This window comes from Peromyscus leucopus, chromosome 8b (genome assembly GCF_004664715.2).
Source record: "Peromyscus leucopus breed LL Stock chromosome 8b, UCI_PerLeu_2.1, whole genome shotgun sequence".
In the NCBI taxonomy this organism is placed as follows: Eukaryota; Metazoa; Chordata; class Mammalia; order Rodentia; family Cricetidae; genus Peromyscus; species Peromyscus leucopus.
Window position 1 is genome coordinate 52,622,271 of NC_051086.1, and position 17,580 is coordinate 52,639,850.

General features: G+C 50.4%; 1 protein-coding gene across 2 annotated transcripts; it reads right to left on the reverse strand.

The window, feature by feature from the left end:
- Positions 1-139: 139 nt before the first annotated feature.
- LOC114693180 (tumor necrosis factor ligand superfamily member 12) lies at positions 140-9,946 on the reverse strand. 2 transcript variants are annotated; one of them, XM_028869461.2, is made up of 7 exons: positions 9,449-9,946; positions 9,246-9,293; positions 8,552-8,627; positions 7,550-7,603; positions 7,295-7,330; positions 1,048-1,172; positions 140-844 (listed from the first exon to the last, which is right to left on the reverse strand). In XM_028869461.2, the coding sequence occupies exons 1-7, from the start codon at positions 9,605-9,607 to the stop codon at positions 593-595; spliced, it is 750 nt and encodes a 249-aa protein (XP_028725294.1). In that variant the 5' UTR covers positions 9,608-9,946; the 3' UTR covers positions 140-592. The 2 variants fall into 2 exon arrangements, with proteins under 2 accessions (XP_028725294.1, XP_028725293.1); XM_028869460.2 differs by having other exon boundaries at positions 9,246-9,296; positions 9,449-9,937.
- Positions 9,947-17,580: the final 7,634 nt, after the last annotated feature.

The following is a 17,580-nucleotide window of genomic DNA, read 5'->3' on the forward strand; positions in this document are numbered from 1 at the left end:
CTGCAGTACCTTGAGCGGAGAGGACCAGGTGGTTTTGTTTTTCTGATACCTTTATGATTTCTACTCAAAATTGTAGCTTAAATGCCTAAACGTCCTTCCCATGACTTTCAGCTATTCTGGGCCCCAAAGAAGAGAGAAATCATGATTTATTCTCTTTAATATCCATTTAACATTTTGTCACAATAATAATAAAAATAGTATCTTTTCAAAATCCACAGGGATCCAGGGAGGGGCTTGTCTAAGGCTCTTAGCCCTCACATTTGGGAACTTCTGGCCCAGTCCCAGGCTCTTTGCTTCCTGCTGCCAGGTCCAGCCCATCTCAGTGCCTGATGCACAGTCAGTAAACACAGTGTCCTGGGGGCCGGGGGTGGGGGCGATCGGGGACAAGTGGGGCTCTGGGAGCTAGGGAGGTGGACAGCTGGGGTGGGATGGGGTGTTAAGGAAGAACAGGAATGTTTCGGTGGGATGGAAAACACGTGAACAAGCCCCGGCTGCCTTTAGAGGAGAGGACGGGACCGGAGCTCAGGGTCGGGGGGGGTCGCGGTGCTCCGGGAGCTGTGTGGGTACAGGGAGTCTTGGAGAGCAGGACCCCTCAGTGAACTTGAAAGAGTCCAAAGTAGGTGAGGAAGGGGGCAGCCTTAAGATGAGCCCAGGGCAGAGTACGGATCCGAAGGGAAGACCCTGACTGGAGGGCCAGCAGCCCAGACACCTGGCACAGCCGAAGCTGGGGTCCAGGGGAGCTTGCTGCTGTGGCTGAGAACTCCTCCAGACAGCGCAAGGCCAGCGCGTCATTCACCAGCAAGTCCAGCTTCAGATAGACAGCCTTCCCCTCATCGAAGTGCACCTGGACAGAAAGAGGGCCAGCAAGGTCCAGGCCGCTGCCTGCCTCGTCTGAATTTCCAATCTCCTTAGAAATCCAGGCATCTCTTTGCGCATAAAACCCAGAGGCTCCCTCTCCCACCTATACCTTGCCCCGCTTCCTACCTCCTAGGCCCCGTCCCTCTCCCCTTGGCCACCGCTCTGCCCGTGGAGCCAGGCAGAGCTTACCTGACAGTATAGGTAGTAGAGCCCAGTCTTGATGACTGTAAATTCCCCGATCTGGCGGTCGTAGCGCAGAGGGCTGGAGCTGTTGATCTTGGCCTCTTCCCAGCCACTCACGGTCCCATCGACACCTGAATGTGGATGTTTAGGGATAAGTAAAAGTCCCTTTACAAGAATACAAGAATCCTCCACACTCCCCAAGAATCCATTGGGGAATATATATATATATATATATATATATATATATATATATATATATATATATATATATATTCACACATATATTCCACCTTACCCAGAAGAGGGTATCAATGGCCCAGAGTATGGGAGGAGCCATGGCCCCTATGAAGCCCACAGTGATACTAAGGTATTATTGTGTGATGAGATCTAACATAGGTGACCAGAAAGTTTCAGGGCAAATTGTCACTGGTGATTGCTTCTTGGGAGATTAAAGAATAGTTATGAAGCAGGAGAGTTGAGGATTTTACATTTTACTTCGTCTGTCTTTACTGCTTGTCTCTTGACTATATAGTAGAGTGTATATACACAGACATGCATTGTTTGAGTCAACAAAAAGAAATGAGTGACAGGACACAGACTCATGAGCTGTGCATTTAAAATTTCTTATGAAAACAAGAAAAGAATATGCCAGGCGGTGGTGGCGCACGCCTTTAATCCCAGCACTCAGGAGGCAGAGGCAGGCGGATCTCTGTGAGTTCAAGGCCAGCCTGGGCTACAGAGCAAGTTCCAAGACAACCAGAGCTACAGAGAAACCCTGTCTCAAAAAACAGAAACGAACAAACAAGAAAAGAATAAAGTGACATTGACTGTCCATCTGCTGATGAACAGATGCACAAATGTGGCAGTCTTATGCACTGAGTATTATTCTGCTATCAAAGGAAATAAAGAACAGTTGCTTGCTATCACGTAGACAAACCTTGAAAACAATGTTAAGTGAAAGAAATGCATATTGTAGGCTCCCGAGCAGAGGAAATGCCTGCATTTGGCAGTCTACAGAGACAGCGAGTGGGCCATTGACTGCTTGAGGTTAGGCATGATGAGACTATAAGGTGACAGCGAAAGGATGCCTGACCTTTTCTTCCTCTTTTTATCACTGCTATTATTTTTTGAGAGAGGGTCTCTGTAGCTCAGGCTGGCAGCTGAGGATGACCTTGAATTCCTGATACTCTTCCTCCTACCTTCCAAGTGCTGGGATTATGGGTATGTGCCACTTTACCAGACTTGGGCTTGTGGGGGGTTGTTACTTTTGTTTTGTGACAGGGTCTCTCTATCCTGGCTCTACAGGTTGCCCACTACATGGACCAGACTGGCCTCAAACTCACAGAGACCAGCCTGCGCCTGCCTCTGCCTCCTAAATGCTGGGGTTAAAGGCATAAGTCAGGGCTTGTGGCGATTAATGGTTTGCACCTTAGGCTGTACTTTAGTCTAGTCACAGGAGACTAAAGAGCACTGGGTTGTACAGATGGGCAGACTGCATGGAGTGTGAAATCTATCTCAATAACGCTGTTACCAAAAACTATACCATGGAAAGGGCTGGGGAGACAGCTCAGTGCTAAAGCCCTTAGCTAGCTTGCCTCGGGCCTTACATTCTGTCACCACAAAATGAACAAAAAGAAATCCCCGACAGGGGGTGGTGGCGGGCGGCAGTGGCGCACGATTTTAATCCCAGCACTCAGGAGGCAGAGCCAGACGGACCTTTGGGAGTTCGAGGCCAGCCTGGTCTACAGAGTGAGTTCCAGGGCAGCCAGGGCTACACAGAGAAATTCTGTCTAGGAAAACGCAAGCAAACAAATGAAAAGAAAATTGAAACAGAATTAGTGAGCATAGAGCCCAGTGTCCATGACTTCCCAGAGCCCGCCTCCAAGGCTGTCTACCTCCCCAATCTCACTGACTCCCCACACAACACTTTCACCCACCACAACCATCCTGGCCTTCTTCCCGTCTCTTGCTATTCACCAAGCTCCCCCCACCCCCACCTCTGGGGCTTTATAATGTCCTTCCTTCTTCCCAGGACTTCTTCCGGACAGCCACCTTCTGGCCTCTCCTGTGGTAATGGTGGGTGTGGTGGTACAGGTCTATAATCCAAGCATTTGGGAGATTGAGAAAGTCTCTGAGTTCAAAGCCAGCATGGGCTACAAACTGAGACTTTGTCTCAGACAAAACAAAGTAACACAAGACAAGCAAACAAACCCGCCTCTGTTGTCTCTCCTGCTCGTTCCCTGGCAGTCAGCAAAATAAGAAACCTTTTTTATTTATCCCCTCTAGGGTGTGACTCCCCGGCAAGGGCAAGGACAGCTGTCGTATTCACCCGGTCTGTATTCCCAGCACTTGGAACTGGGCCTAGGACTCACTGGTGGGAAGAGAGGAGTCCTTAGGTCCATAGGCTGCCTGGGTCTCAGGAGCCTGAGCACTCAGTCAGTTCGGCGTTCCTAGTCTTCCTCCTCTGCTCTGGTCACTTGTGGGTTGTTGTGGGTTTTTTTGTTTGTTTTGTTTTGTTTTTGAGACAGGATTTCTCTGTGTACTTTTGGTGCCTGTCCTGGATTTCACTCGTAGACCAGGCTGGCCTCGAACTCCCAGAGATCCGCCTGCCTCTGCCTCCTGAGTGCTGGGATTAAAGGCGTGTGCCACCACTGCCCAGCTCACTTGTGGTTTTTAATGTTGGCTCGGGAGAGGGTCTCACCCTGTAGCCCTGGCTGCCTAGTCGTTACAGTGCACTTGAACTTGTGATCCTCCTGCCTCATCCTTCAAGGTGCTGGGATCCCAGTAGGTACCACCCTGCCTGAATTTCTTGTCCCTTTTCAAGTAAACAGTAACTCTCTGGGTTAGGGTGAAGGTCCATGGTAGAGCACTGGTCTAGCCTGTGTAGCGTCCTAGGCTGGCTCTCCCACCACACTGAAAAAAGTGGGGGTGCTTCTTCCTGAGCACACTCACCTGAGTTAGCACAGTCCTTTAAGTCCAGCCCTAACGGCTCCTCAGAGCCCTCCTTCACCCAAACAACTAACCTCCTCCCCCAGGAGGGTGAAGGAGGACTCGCTCCACTATCTACATCCCACACGTGGCTCATGGTCTCACTGGTCTCTTCTGTACCCGGTTTGCTGGGTGATCACAGTTTCCTACCATTCCTGCTCCTGAACGGCCCCGCCCACTCCTCCCTTTTCTCCCCATTCTGGTCTCCTTGGGACTCCTCACTGGAATCCCGGTCTCCACCCTTGCCTCTTGAAGTTCATTTCCCAAACAAAGCCGCAGAGTTGCTGTTTCCAAACTACAGACCTGGGCTTGCTTCTCCCTGCATTTCAGTGATGGGTCACTGGAGCTCAAGCCCCGTTTTTCTCTTTGTGACCCGCCTGCCATCTGTCTTCCGCAATCTTATAACCCAGCCTATGTCTCTTAGAGGTATGTCCAATCTATAGCCCTCAGGGGGTCCCATGCATCCCAGAGGAGGTACGAATGTGGTCCAGTATATTTGTAGAGGACATCATCATGTGACAGTATCAAAACACTGGACACCCCCACGTTTCTAGAGGACTTTCTGCCTCAGCCCCGCTGAGATTCTTACAACTTTCAACCTCATCAGACTCTTGGAAAAGCCTGGCCTTGCATGGTTCCTGACCCTCTCAACACCACACAATTAGGCTTCACAGCCTCGGAAGGCCTCAAAGCTACTGCAAGGGCGGATGAGTCCCTGACTCCACTGGAACACTGTCCTTCCTGTGCAGCGCCGTGTATCTTGGGCTACTTTACTGTCATCCTTGTCCTCCAGCTCTGTAATTACACATTTACAGACTGTCTGCTATCCCTCTGTAGGGAATCCTGAAGCAAGCACCGCCATGGTCTGGTCCCTGGTCCCCGGGAAACAGCAGGCTCCCGATACATGTATGTTAAGGAACGGATGCCTGGGAAAGTGCCCAAAGAAATGAGCTCTACTAAGGGGACGAGAGCTGGCCTGGAACAGGGAGGGGAAAGAGAAGCAGGTAAACTGGGTGCAGACCGGCTCAGGGCAAGTCTGCTTGTGGCCAAAGGGCACGGTGTACCCAGGAATGTGAATGGTCCCAAGGTCACTCACGTCACCACTACAACCCTTCAAAGGGTGTCTAAGGCTACCTGGCAACTCACTTGCCCCTACCAAGTGCTGGGCTTTGTAGCATCTCCTTAGACCCCTGCTCCTGTGTCCCTAGCCATCCTTAGGCCGGGGCTCCCCATCTCCCCCTACAAAACCTCCAAGCACCTCTTCTCATGTGTTCCTTTGGCACCGTTATGATGTGTGTCCTTGCTTCTAGAAACATCCCTTCCACCTTCTTGGGCTCTGGCCTATGGGCAGCTTCATCCACACACCAACAAGTGTGCTTCTCAAGAAGACTGTGTTCAGTACCCAAGCATGTCCTTACCGGCTTTGAACCGGGCCTTCACGGCCTCCATCACTTTGCTTTGCTGTGATCTCAGAGCATATAACTCTCATTTACTAAGTGGAGGTCATCAGAATATCTTCCTGCTAAGGTAGTTGTGGGGATCTGATAATTCCAGCTAGTCCCAGTGCCTACCCCAAAAGCACTAGGATGGATAGTCTCATTAGAAGGACAGGTTTTCCTTGGCCTCCATCCCTCTTTTTTTTTTGTTTGTTTGTTTTGTTTTGTTTTTCGAGACAGGGTTTCTCTGTGTAGCTTTGGAGCCTGTCCTGGAACTCACTTTGTAGCCCAGGCTAGCCTCGAACTCACCGAGATCCGCCTGCCTCTGCCTCCCGAGTGCTGGGATTAAAGGCGTGCGCCACCGCCGCCCGGCTGTTCCTCTTTACCTAGCCGCTGTCTCTCTCTTCCTTGTCACTGTCCCTCACCCCCTTTTCTTGTTTTCTGCCCAGTCCACACTGCTCTCCTAGTCACAACGCTGAAGTCACCCATCAGGTCATCAGTTGACGCTAGTCACCAAGCCCAGCAGTCACATCTCTGTCTTCATCTCGTGACCTCTCAGCTGCTTCTGCACAGACAGCCACATCCTCTTGCCCTGTCGTGGTCGTCGGAGCTCTCAGGACACCACCCTGCCTGAGCTTCTTCCTTTCCCATCTCCTCGCTGGCACCCCCTCTGCCCAGCTTCATTCTGGGGTATTTCTCTCCTCCGGCATCTCATCTCATCCTGTTGCTTTAAATAACAACCCCATGACCATTTCTCACCAACCACTGGTGAGATCTACTTTCCTAACCATTTTCTCCCCGTGGTCATTGTTAGATGTACAACCTATTTCCCTGCTGGCCGATCCAGACTTAGGCACTATCATTCTCAGCGCTGTTCAAGCCAGGTGTCGAGGCACAACAAGCCCGTATAGCTGCAGCCTCTAAGGAGGCTGAGGCAAGAGGGTCACCCGAGTTTCAGAGCAGCCTGGGTGGAGTAGCAAGACCCTATCTCAAAAGAAAACAATATACATGCTACTTATTATCCCTCCGTTTCTCTTGGCCGTTGTCATGGAACCCACAAGCAAACCCTGCATCTTGAAGCCACCTGTCCGACCTCCAGAGCTCCGCTCCTCTACTGCTAACACCCTGGGCTGGCCCACCTCCTGCCTTGTCTCCACGCCCGCACAGTGGAAGGATGCTCCAGGCGAGGAAACAGTCTGCTCAAAGTCCAGAAGAGACACGCCAGGGCCCAGGAGTGTCAGCCCCACAAGCAAGTGCCAGGAAGTGAGGCTGAGACCATAGCAGAGGGGCAGGCGGCTCAGCAGAAAAGCGACAGGAGAGGATCTGTACATTCAGGAGGGCTTCGCGGGGCAGCGTAGGTGGACAAAGAGGGGAGGCAAGGAGACTGAGGATGGGGAGGGGCAGAGCTGAGTTTGGGGTTCTCAGGGAGGCAATAGAGATGGGCAGAGACTAGAAACCCTTGGAGAAACAATGGTCGCACAGCAGGAAAAACCACAGAACACGGAGAAAAAAGGAAAGGATGGTGGGGACTGCCTCGCAAAGCCTGAGGGTAGGAAGAAAAAGCTGGGGCCATTGGTTGGGGAAGGGGCTAGCCTGGGTTCTGGAAAGGGGCTAGCCTGGGTTCTGGAAGGGCGGGAGTTTTCCGTCTATTTCTCTCCTGACCCCGCCATGCCAGGGTCACAAGAGAACTTGGAGGACTTTCATAAACTGGCTTCTGGGGTTCCTAGGCTAGACACAGGGAGGAAGAGGGTTGGGGAGCCCTTTTCTGGGGCGGGGGATGCTGCTCTGATGGGTCAAGAGAAGCTCAGAGGTGGAGATGGGGGTCTCACCTGCCTGCGCTCCATCCTGTCCTGGCCGTGGATGAACTGTGAGACACAGGAAAGGGTTGGTGAGCCTTGCTCTGCCCCTCTGCCACCACTTCCCCCTTCCTAAGGGGCGACCCACCTTCCTGAGGGGCGACCCACCTTCCTGAGGGGCGACCCACCTTCCTAAGGGGCGACCCACCTTCCTGAGGGGCGACCCACCTTCCTGAGGGGCGACCCACCTTCCTGAGGGGCGACCCCCCTTCCTAAGGGGCGACCCACCTTCATAATGTGCGGCAATAGCTTTGCGAGCCCGCGGTTTCCGGCCTTTAGGAGCTAAGAATAAAGAGAGATCAGCAGAGAGACCTCTCTGAGACCCAGGAGCCAGCCCCCCAGCCTCTCTCCCTCCTCAGGACCCTGGCAGCCTTAGTGTTATCCAGACTCCTAGCCATCATACTTTAAGCCTCATCTTCCTTCATAAACAGTGACAGCATAATTTATTATCCAGATTGGGATACTTGTGAGAGCAAAAGGTAGCTATTAATTAATAATCACACTGGGGGAGGGGTGCAGCTTGGTGGTGGGGTGCTTGCCCAGCATGTAAGAGGCTCTGGGTTCTATCTCCACCACACACACACACACACACACACACACACACACACACACACACATGCACACAGAGACACATACACATAGACACACACACAGAGAGACATGGACACACACACACATACACATAGACACACACATACACACACAGAGACATGGACACACACACATGCATGCAGAGACACATACACATAGACACACACATACACACACAGAGACATGGACACACACACATACACATACACACACACACACACAGATATCAGGTACAAAGCAGGACAATTTCATCCATCTGAACTTGGATATATAGGAATGTACCATTGATTCATAGAAGTCTTTGCTTTGGGATGCCCAGGCCTCAGACTCTTCCACCTTGTCCTTGGAGGCTCCAGGAGTCTTTCAAACTCCTGGCCATTTGTGGTAGGGTCCATAGGAAGCAAGTCCATATAGCAAAAGCAGCTTTGGAAGGCAGAGCTAAAATTCCTAGAGCCCATTCTCAGCTGCTTAGCTGTTTGACTCTGTGTCTCCTTCATGCTCCCTGCCTCAGTTTCTCTATGAAAATAATAGCTTTAGTCTGCTCATTTCATAGACGGTTGGGAAGGGCGAAGCAGTGAATGAACCAATGACTAGCCAGGTTTGTCCCTCCTGAGATGGGACACGAGGATGGATGCTCACCGCTTCTTCGATGCCGGACTAGTCGTTCCAAGAAAGGCACCACATCCTGGCTTCCCTCTGTCTGGGGATTCAGTTCCTAGGAATCAAGGGCAGGGTTCAAACAGGACCTCCTGGCCATACATAGCCATACATAGGGCCTGCCAGAAGGACCGTTAGCCAGTAACAGATACAGATCCTCAGGGTTGGCTAAACCTGGGTAGTGAGGCTGGGAACCAGACAGACTTTAATGCCTTCAGCCTCAGTCAACGGACAGCCTGCATCCTGCACACACACACACACACACACACACACACACACACACACGGAGGGAGGTGGGGCACAGGCAGACGGCATGTATACACAGGTGATAGCATCTTTCACAGAGCCTCTGCCCGGTGCCAGGCTCCGATTTCTCAGGCTCACCTCACTCACAGCCAATCAGCACTCCCCACTCAGGTAGCACAACTCTTCCTTTTGTGCTAAGAGTTACCTCCCTACGCCCAGATCACCCTCTCACACACAGACGTACCCACGTGGGCTGGTTCACTCCGCACACTCCGTGGTAAACGAGAGCACGCGAGAGTCTTCATGCACATACAGCTGAATGCACACACCTCACGCACACACACACACAGCTGTCACCGCCAGCCAAAGCCTCAACTCAGGCACATTTTTCCTTGCTGGCATCCTGCGCACAGCATCCACACCTACTCACAGCGGGCTCCTGGTGGTCGTCTGCTGTCAGCTCCTCCTGAGAAGGCTCCTGCTGGGAGGGAGGCAGCGTCACCCTGTCCTCTTGACATCTTATCCTCCACCCCTTCTCCGATCCCCTGGCCCTCTGCCCTCCCGGCCCCCATCTGCTTCTCTGCACTTTCTGGCCCTAATATGCTCAGAGAGGGGTATTGCCGAGGGCCTCACCTGGGCAGACAGCGTTGCCCAGCTCCCCAGGCTGACCACGACCAGCAGGAGGCCAAGGCAGGCCAGCGCCAGGCCCAGGCTCAGCACCAGCGGGGCCAGCAGGGCGGTGCCCGGCTCCCCCCGGCGCCCCCTCCGCCTCTGGCTCCGACGGGCGGCCATGGGGGCCGGGGGCTGTGCCTGCCTCACCGCCCCCCCATCCCAGGACCCAAGGGATGGGGAGGGGGAGCTGGTGGGCGGATCGGGCCAGGGGAGAGGGAGGGGCCAGGGAAGCGGGCCGGAGGGGGGCGAACGAGGACAGGAAGCCGGACACTGTGTGATTAAACTCCAGCCTCCCCGGAGTGCAGTGCAAGAAGCCAGAGGCGTCCAGCGCCCGGTCGGTCGTGTGCAAGCAGGCGACCGCAGTGGCACCCCAGGCCTAGGCCTCTGAGAGCCAGGGAAAGCAGAAGTGGACAGGCATCCACCCAGGCCTGAGTGCCAGGCTCTGGACCCAGGAACCTAGCACCCGCCCCTCTGTTCTGGGCCCTCCCATAGCAATCATTAATCAAGAAGACGCCCCCAGTGGGATTGCCTGCAGGCCAATCTAATGGAGGCGTTTTCTCAGTTGAAATTCCCTCTTCCAGATGACTCTAGCTTGTATCGAGTTGACAAATCTAACCAGCATACCACCTCTTTCCCAGCATAGATCACTAAAAAGGAGGTTCTTCACATCGTGGTTTGAAATGAGGAACCCCCAACTCCGTCAGTGTCTACTCCAACACCTTTTAGTTCTTTCTCGGTTTTGTTTAGTTTTTAGGGAACACTTCATCGGTATTTGTGGCAGCGTTTCACAGGGGTCTTGCTTCTCTGTACCACCCCAGTTTTCCCATGTGCGCTGGGGGAGTGAGCACTTTTTCTTATAGCTGTGAGGGCTTCTAATGATATTTGTGGCCATGTGACCACTGGTTATCTCCCAAAAATACTTCACTAAAATATTATATATTTTTCTTTAAAGAAAAAAATTCCTGTTTTTAGTTGTGTGTGTGTGTGTGTGTGTGGTGTGTGTGTGTGTGTGTGTGCATGCAGGTAGCCTCAGCTCAGAGGCCAGAGGCACCTGAGTCCCTGGGACTGACTTAACAGTGATTGACAGCCACCTGATGTGGATGCCAGGAACCAAACTCTGGTCCTCTGGAAGAGCAGCAAGTGCTTTATCTTTTTTTTTTTTTTTTTTTGGTTTGTTGAGACAGGGTTTCTCTGTGTAGCTTTATGCCTTTCCTGGATCTTGCTCTGTAGACCAGGCTGGCCTCAAACTCACAAAGATATCTTTTTTTTAAGACTTATATATCTTATTTTATGTGTATTAATGTTGCCTGCAGGTATATATGTGCCCAGTGTGTGTGCCTGGTGCCCACAGTGGTCAGAAGAGGGCATTTGATCCCCTGGAACTGGAGTTACAGGTGCTGGGGGTCAAACCTGGTTTTTTTGCAGGAAGAACAAGTGCTCTTAACCACTGAGCCATCACTCCAGCCCCAGAAAAATGCTCTTAACTACTGAACCATCACTCCAGCCCCAGAAAATGCTCTTAACTGCTGAACCATCTCTGTAGCCCCCCACCCCTGCCTTTTATCTTTGTTCAGATAGTCTCACTGGGTAGCCCTGGCTACCCTGGAACTTGATGTGTAGACCTGGCCTCAAACTCACAGAGATCTGCCTGCTTGTGCCCTCCACATGCTGGGATTATAGGCTTGTACCATCAACCCCAGCCTTTGTCTTTTTAAAAGATCTTTGCTGGGGTTAAACTTCATGCATGCTAGGCAAACAAAAGTTCTGCCTCTGAACTGTTCTCCAAACCCCTAAAGGATTTTTAACAAGAGCCATGCCCACCCAGCACCCAATAAAATCCCCAAGACTCCATATGGTGGGGCCAGGAGCAGAGTCCTAGGCTCTGAAATCTGCTCTATCAATAAAAGAGTGTTTAGGAGCCAGGGAACCGACTCATTCAGTAAAAGCACTTGCCACACAAGCCTGGTGACCTGAGTTAGGTCCCTAGAACCCTCATAAAAAGCAAAATATGGGAAGCGGAACAGGTGGCTCAGTAGTTAAGAGCACTGGCTGCTCTTCCAGAGAACCTGGGTTCAATTCCCAGCATCCACATGACAGCTCACAACTGTCTGTAACTCCAGCTCCAGGGGATCCGACAATTCACTTAGACATACATACAGGCAAAACACCAATGCACATAAAATAAAAATAAATTAATTTAAAAATCACACAATGTGGTGGAGTGAATTAATCTGAACATTTCTACAGAAGAAATGGGAGACATAGATCAAAAGAAACAGGTGGGAGAAACAAGGTGGAAGGCAGGAACCAACTCCTGAAAGTTGTCCACCGACCTTCACAATGGCATGCCATGATCGCACACATGAACAAGTGTGTGCACACGCAACAAACAAATACACAAACACCTTTAAGGCAGGGTGTCTCTTTTTTCTTGCAAGGTGATGGTACCCAAGTATATGCTAAGCAAGTACTCTATCACCAAACTACACATCAGCCCTTAAAAGAGGTTTTCTGCATTAGTTAGGCAAGAATTCGAAGTCAAGGAAAGAAGAACATTGGTCCTTGAGGTTGTTTTCTGGGTTAGCAGAAGAGCTGAAGAAAACCCGAGAATAATCTCAAAGGAGGATGGGTATGCTTCATCAGACTTGGGGCTTTTTTTTTTTTTCCAGCCATAAAAATCTCACCAGTCATACACCCTAATGCTTTAGGTTGCTAGACAGTTCCCCAGGAAAAGCCTGCCACCAAGCAATGCTTCAAGTAGTTTGGTCTCCTTCCTCAGTTTACCTCCCTTCTTAGCTCTCAAGCCAGGCCTTGAAGTGAACATGAAAGCCTGTGTTGGAGAGATTGTCAATACAGTCAGTAAATAGTTCTTAGAGTTCCATTGACTCGATGCATGAGCCATTTCCATGAACCTCTGCCAAACTGTATACTGGCTGTGTGCAAAACCAAAAAGAGGGCAGGCTGAGTGTGACCACACACCTCCTTAACCCCAGCGTTCTGGAGGCAGAGGCAGGCAGATCTCTGTAAATTTGAGGCCAGCCTGGTCTACATAGAAAGTTCCAGGCCAGCTAGGGCTACGAGTGAGACCCTGTCTAAAACAAGGAAAGGAAAACAGTGTGCCTTCTGATTCAAAGCCAGACACGTTTCTTGGTCTCCAATATTTCCTCAGATCCCAGTGAAATAAAAGTAGAGAACACAAGCTGGAGAGATGGGCTTAGTGGTTAAGAGCAGTTGGCTCTTCTCGCAGAGGTCCTGGGTTTGAGTCCCAGTACCTACATGGCTGCTCACAACCATCCGTAACTTCAGTTCCAGCGGATCTGATGCCCTCTTCCAGCTTCCGTTGGCCCCCGCCATACATGTGGTGCATGGAGGTACATGCAGGAAAAACACCCATAGATGTAAAATATAATAAAAAAAAACATTTTATTTTAAAAAGATAATTTGTAGCTGAGAGGTGGTGGCGCACGCCTTTAATCCCAGCACTTGGGAGGCAGAGGCAAGTGGATCTCTGTGAGTTCGAGGCCAGCCTGGGCTACAAAGCAAGTTCCAGGACAGGCTCCAAAGCTACACAGAGAAACCCTGTCTTGAATTTAAAAAAAAAAAAAAAAAAAAAAAAAAAAAAAAAAAAAAAAAAAAAAAAAATTTGTGCTGGGCAGTAAACACATTTTTAAAAGAAGCAGGCAGATCTCTGAGTTTAAGGCCAGCCTGGTCTACAGACGGAGTTCCAGGACAGTCAGGGCTACACAGAGAAACCCTGTCTTGAAAAAACAAACAGCAGGGCAGTGGAGGCACACACCTTTAATCCCAGCACTCAGGAGGCAGAGCCAGGCAGATCTCTGAGTTCAAGGCCAGCCTGGTCTACAGAGTGAGTTCCAGGACAGGCAGAGCTACACAGAGAAACCCTGTCTCGAAAACAAATAAACAAACAAACAAAAAAGGGAAAAAAAAACAAAAGGGGAAAAAACAAACAAACAAAAAGATAGTTTGGAAAATTGTGTGTATGTTTGTGTGAGTACATCACATGTGTGGGTGCATAAGTATGTGTGTACATGGAACTCTTCATCTTAGTTTTAGAGAGAGAGTCTCTCACTGACCTTAGAGGTCATCCGTTTGGCTAGACTAGCTGATAGCGAGCTTCAGGGGTCCTCTTCATGCCTCTCCACCCAGAGCTGGGTGTGTGGGTGTGCACTGCCCCAGATGGCCTGAGTGTGAGTGCTGACCTGACTCAGGTCCTTCACGCTCACATGACAGTCATCACTGTCTGCGTCATCTCCGAAGCCCCAGCTTGAGGAACACTTCACGTATGATGTCTGAGTCTCTTTTCTGTGGCGATTGCACACAGTTGCAGACTTCATAACTTAAAAGGAGTTTGCCTTGACTCATGGTTCTGGTCCAAGGTCGAAGGGCCCCACTCAGTGATGGCCTTCCTCTTGCCAAAGTCCTAACAGCACAGGACATCACATGGTGAGAGATAGGGAGCACGAGAGTGGCCAAATTGGCTTGATAGGCAACTCACCGTGAAGATAACCCACGAATGCACTCATTGCGCGGCTGGATTGATCAACCTACCACTGAGGGCAGAGCCCTCGGCATCTCTCAGCCGGGTCCGTCCCACCTCTGATTATCTCCTAATGAGGATTAAATTCCAACATGAGTATCAGAGGCCACAGAAGATGACATAAGTAAAGAGCGTAAAACAAAAGCAAAACAGAGCTGGAGAGATGGCTAGCAGCTGCTGAGCACTGGCTGCTCTTCCAGAAGACCCGGGTTCAATTCCCAGCACCCGCATGGCAACTCACAACTGTCTGTAACTCCTGTTCTAGGGGGTCAGACACTCTCATGTGTACATACATGCAGGCAAAACACGAATGTACATAAAATACAAATAAATAAAGCTTTTTTTAAAAAAAAAAAAAAGCAAAACAGGTAGAATTAAAGAATAAATTCATGACTGAAATGAAAAAATAAGCTATAATATGACAATAATATTTAATTGGTAAAGTATCCATTTACAAAACTCAAGTTTTTCCCATATTCTTCTTAGAATGGCATGTGGGGCTGAATGCATGGAGAGTTACCGGTTTGGATATAAAGTGTCTCCCGAAAGCCAGTACCCAGTGTGATGTACAGAGGTAGGTTTTGCAGAACTGATTGGATCTTGAGGGCTTTGCTTTCATCATTGATGGATTCAAACTTTGGTGGTTTTTTTTTTCCCCTTTAGCCTTTATTATTATTATTACTTTTGATTTTATGTGCATGGGTGTCTGAATGCATTTGTCTGTGCACCACACACATGCAGTGCCTCCGGAGGCCAGAAGAGGGCGCGAGATATCTTGGGACTGGAGCTACAGACATTGGTGAGCTACCTTGTAGGTGCTGGGAACCGATCCCAAGGTCCTCTGGAAAAGCAGCTGAGTTTTCTTTCCAGCCTGGAATTCAAACTTGTACCAGGCTATAGGATGGCGCTGGGACTATGGCAGGAGGGCCTGTTGGAGCAAGCAGATTACTGGGTTTGTGCCTTGCTTCTGTTTATCCTTCCTGCTTCCTGTCCTCCTTGGGGGAAGGAACTCTGCCATAAGCTCCCCACCACGATGTTCTTCCTCATCATGGGCAAAGGAACAACAGCAGCAAGTGACCATGGCCTGAGACTTTGGAAATGGGGTTCAGACTGGTCTCCCCCCTTTAGTTTCCTACGTATCTGTAGCAGCAATGAAAAGTCTAGCCACACAAAGAAGAAGGTCTAGTGCTAGCCCATTGTTTGCTGGAGCTAAGCCTTCGTTGACATGGTAATGATAATGTAAGTCTGTCTGTTGGGCTTTATCTTTCATACCATCTAGTCCAAAGGAAACTCTGATTCCCCAAACCCCAAAAGGCAGTCCAAATATCCAGAAGTAAGCTCCACCTGGACTATAGGAGAAATTGTATTGGTTAGATAAAAGCCAGCGTTCCTCAGGAACTTGTGAAGCTAGTTCCCCTCTACCAAAAAGCCATTTCCTTCCATCTGGCAGAAGGGACATATGGCTACCTGGGGTGCCCATCAGCGTATCAAAGTGCATGCTGGTATCACAAGTACCTGTTACATACACACTTCACAGTCCATGCTGGCTCCTAGGCCTTCTCATCTCCTCCTCTACCCCAAACTCCCTCCAGCTCATGGGCTCCCCTCCCGGGGGAGCTATTCACACTCCTTATAAGCCTGCTATTTCTGCTCTTCTCTCTCTCTCTCTCTCTCTCTCTCTCTCTCTCTCTCTCTGTCTCTCTCTGTGTGTGTCTCTCTCTCTCCCTCCATTCTTTATTCTCTGTCTCTTGCTTTTCTCTCCTGTCCCACAGACAGCCCCGGCCATGTCCAGTCGTCTGGCCATGTTCAGTCCCCTTAATTTCTCCCTCTCCTCTGCACTTTTTCCAGATGCCTCTGGCGGTTCTCTCTCTCTCTCTCATATCTACCATCAAAACCTCCCCCTTAGCCACACCATGGAGCAGTCATGTTATCGGTTTATACATAGACTCATCCTCAGCAAGATCCAGAGGCTCTGCTGTCAGAGCATAGCAAACCTCGCGAGTGCTTACAACCTTGAGTATTGTAAATGTGAAGCTGAGAAGGGGTTATATATGGGAGTGAGGGGGCAGGGTGTAAATAAACGAGACACTCCTCCCCGGTCACCCTGACAAGGAGACAAAACAATAGACGCTTACTTCCATAACCGAATAATTCGTCTAAGCAAGGCACGATGGTACACACCTGTGATCCCAACCAGCAGGTGGGTATTCTGAGGCCAGCTGGGCTGCATGGTGAGACCTTGTCCCAGACAAAGAGATGCAAAACACCACTGTTCCACAAGCTGGGAATATAGCTCAGTGGTAGGGAACTTGCCTGGCACATGATAAGGCCCCGGGTTCAGTGCCTGGACCTGCTGGGGGAGGATAAAAAGAAGAGAAAACATTATGAATATCACCTTCCTTGGGAAGCAGAAAGGGAGAGAGTGGACCACACACCCGACATTTTATACTTCAGCGACCTCAACAGCAACGTTGGTTTTTTAAAAAACCCGGAAGTATGAACATTATTAAACTAGGATTTCTGGAACAATGCCTAGAAAAGGCAAAAGCAAGCTGTTCCAGGGGTCGCCTAGAGCGGCTGGGATGGGGTAGGCCGGGGAGGGGAGACACTGACATTTCCCATCATGCCGGGCTTTGCCAGGTGAATGCAGCACTGTAACTTGGGAAAAGGAAAATCTTCCAATAGCAGGAAGCCTTGCTGGAAAGTGGGGTTCGTCCCCACGGCCTGCACCAGGCCTCAGTCACACCTGCTAATGGAAAAACACGAGGACTGGACCCTCAGAGACTGCAGCTCCCATAACTTTGCCTTGAAAAATTAATTTAATACACTTAACCTTCTTGTTCTTGGTTTGCCGCCAGAGCTAAAATTGACTCGCATTCTTCTAGGACACTGATGGGAAACGACTTGGGGGAAGTGTAGGAAAAGTACTGAGGGGAATCCTGCCAGTTTCATCCCCCCGCTTCTTCCACTTTCCCGTTTTCTGAAGTTTCTACCCCAGCACTGAAGAAGGAGAGGCCTTCCTGGTTTTGTTTTTCTAGGGACTGTCACGTTGCCTCATGCATCTGACACAGTGATTTGGTGTGTCACGGTGTCATCTCAATGGCGATTGTGTTCCCAGAGCCAGCTAGAGTGTGTGAAATGAACACACACAATCTCAGCTCCCTAGAGTGGGGCCAGCTTGACTAATGAAGGTGAAACACCGCTCGCAGCCCATGGCCGGACGGTGATCATCCCAGCCCGTGGCCGGACGGTGACCATCCCAGCCCGTGGCCGGACGGTGACCATCCCAGCCCGTGGCCGGACGGTGATCATCCCAGCCTGTGGACGGACGGTGATCATCCCAGCTTGCTAGAAGTGAAGAGCTGCCTGCCCAGGTTGAGAGACTATGAGAGCCGAAGCCGGGACAGTGTGGGATGAGTTAGTAGAGACCCAAGGGAGGCCTACACCACCGTTCGCTTTTAGCCCAAATGTATAAGCTTCACTCATTCAGTCAATAAAATAACTCAAGGCCCCATCCTGGGTACCTTCTCCTCAC

Excerpts from the sequence above, each read along its gene's own strand:
- LOC114693180 (XM_028869460.2), bottom strand. The coding sequence starts at position 9,607 with ATGGCCGCCCGTCGGAGCCAGAGGCGGAGGGGGCGCCGGGGGGAGCCG. Across the intron at positions 7,604-8,551 it reads AGTCCGGCATCGAAGAAGCG|CTCCTAAAGGCCGGAAACCG; the intron begins GTGAGCATCCAT and ends CTTTATTCTTAG. Across the intron at positions 7,331-7,549 it reads TATTGCCGCACATTATGAAG|TTCATCCACGGCCAGGACAG; the intron begins GTGGGTCGCCCC and ends TGTGTCTCACAG.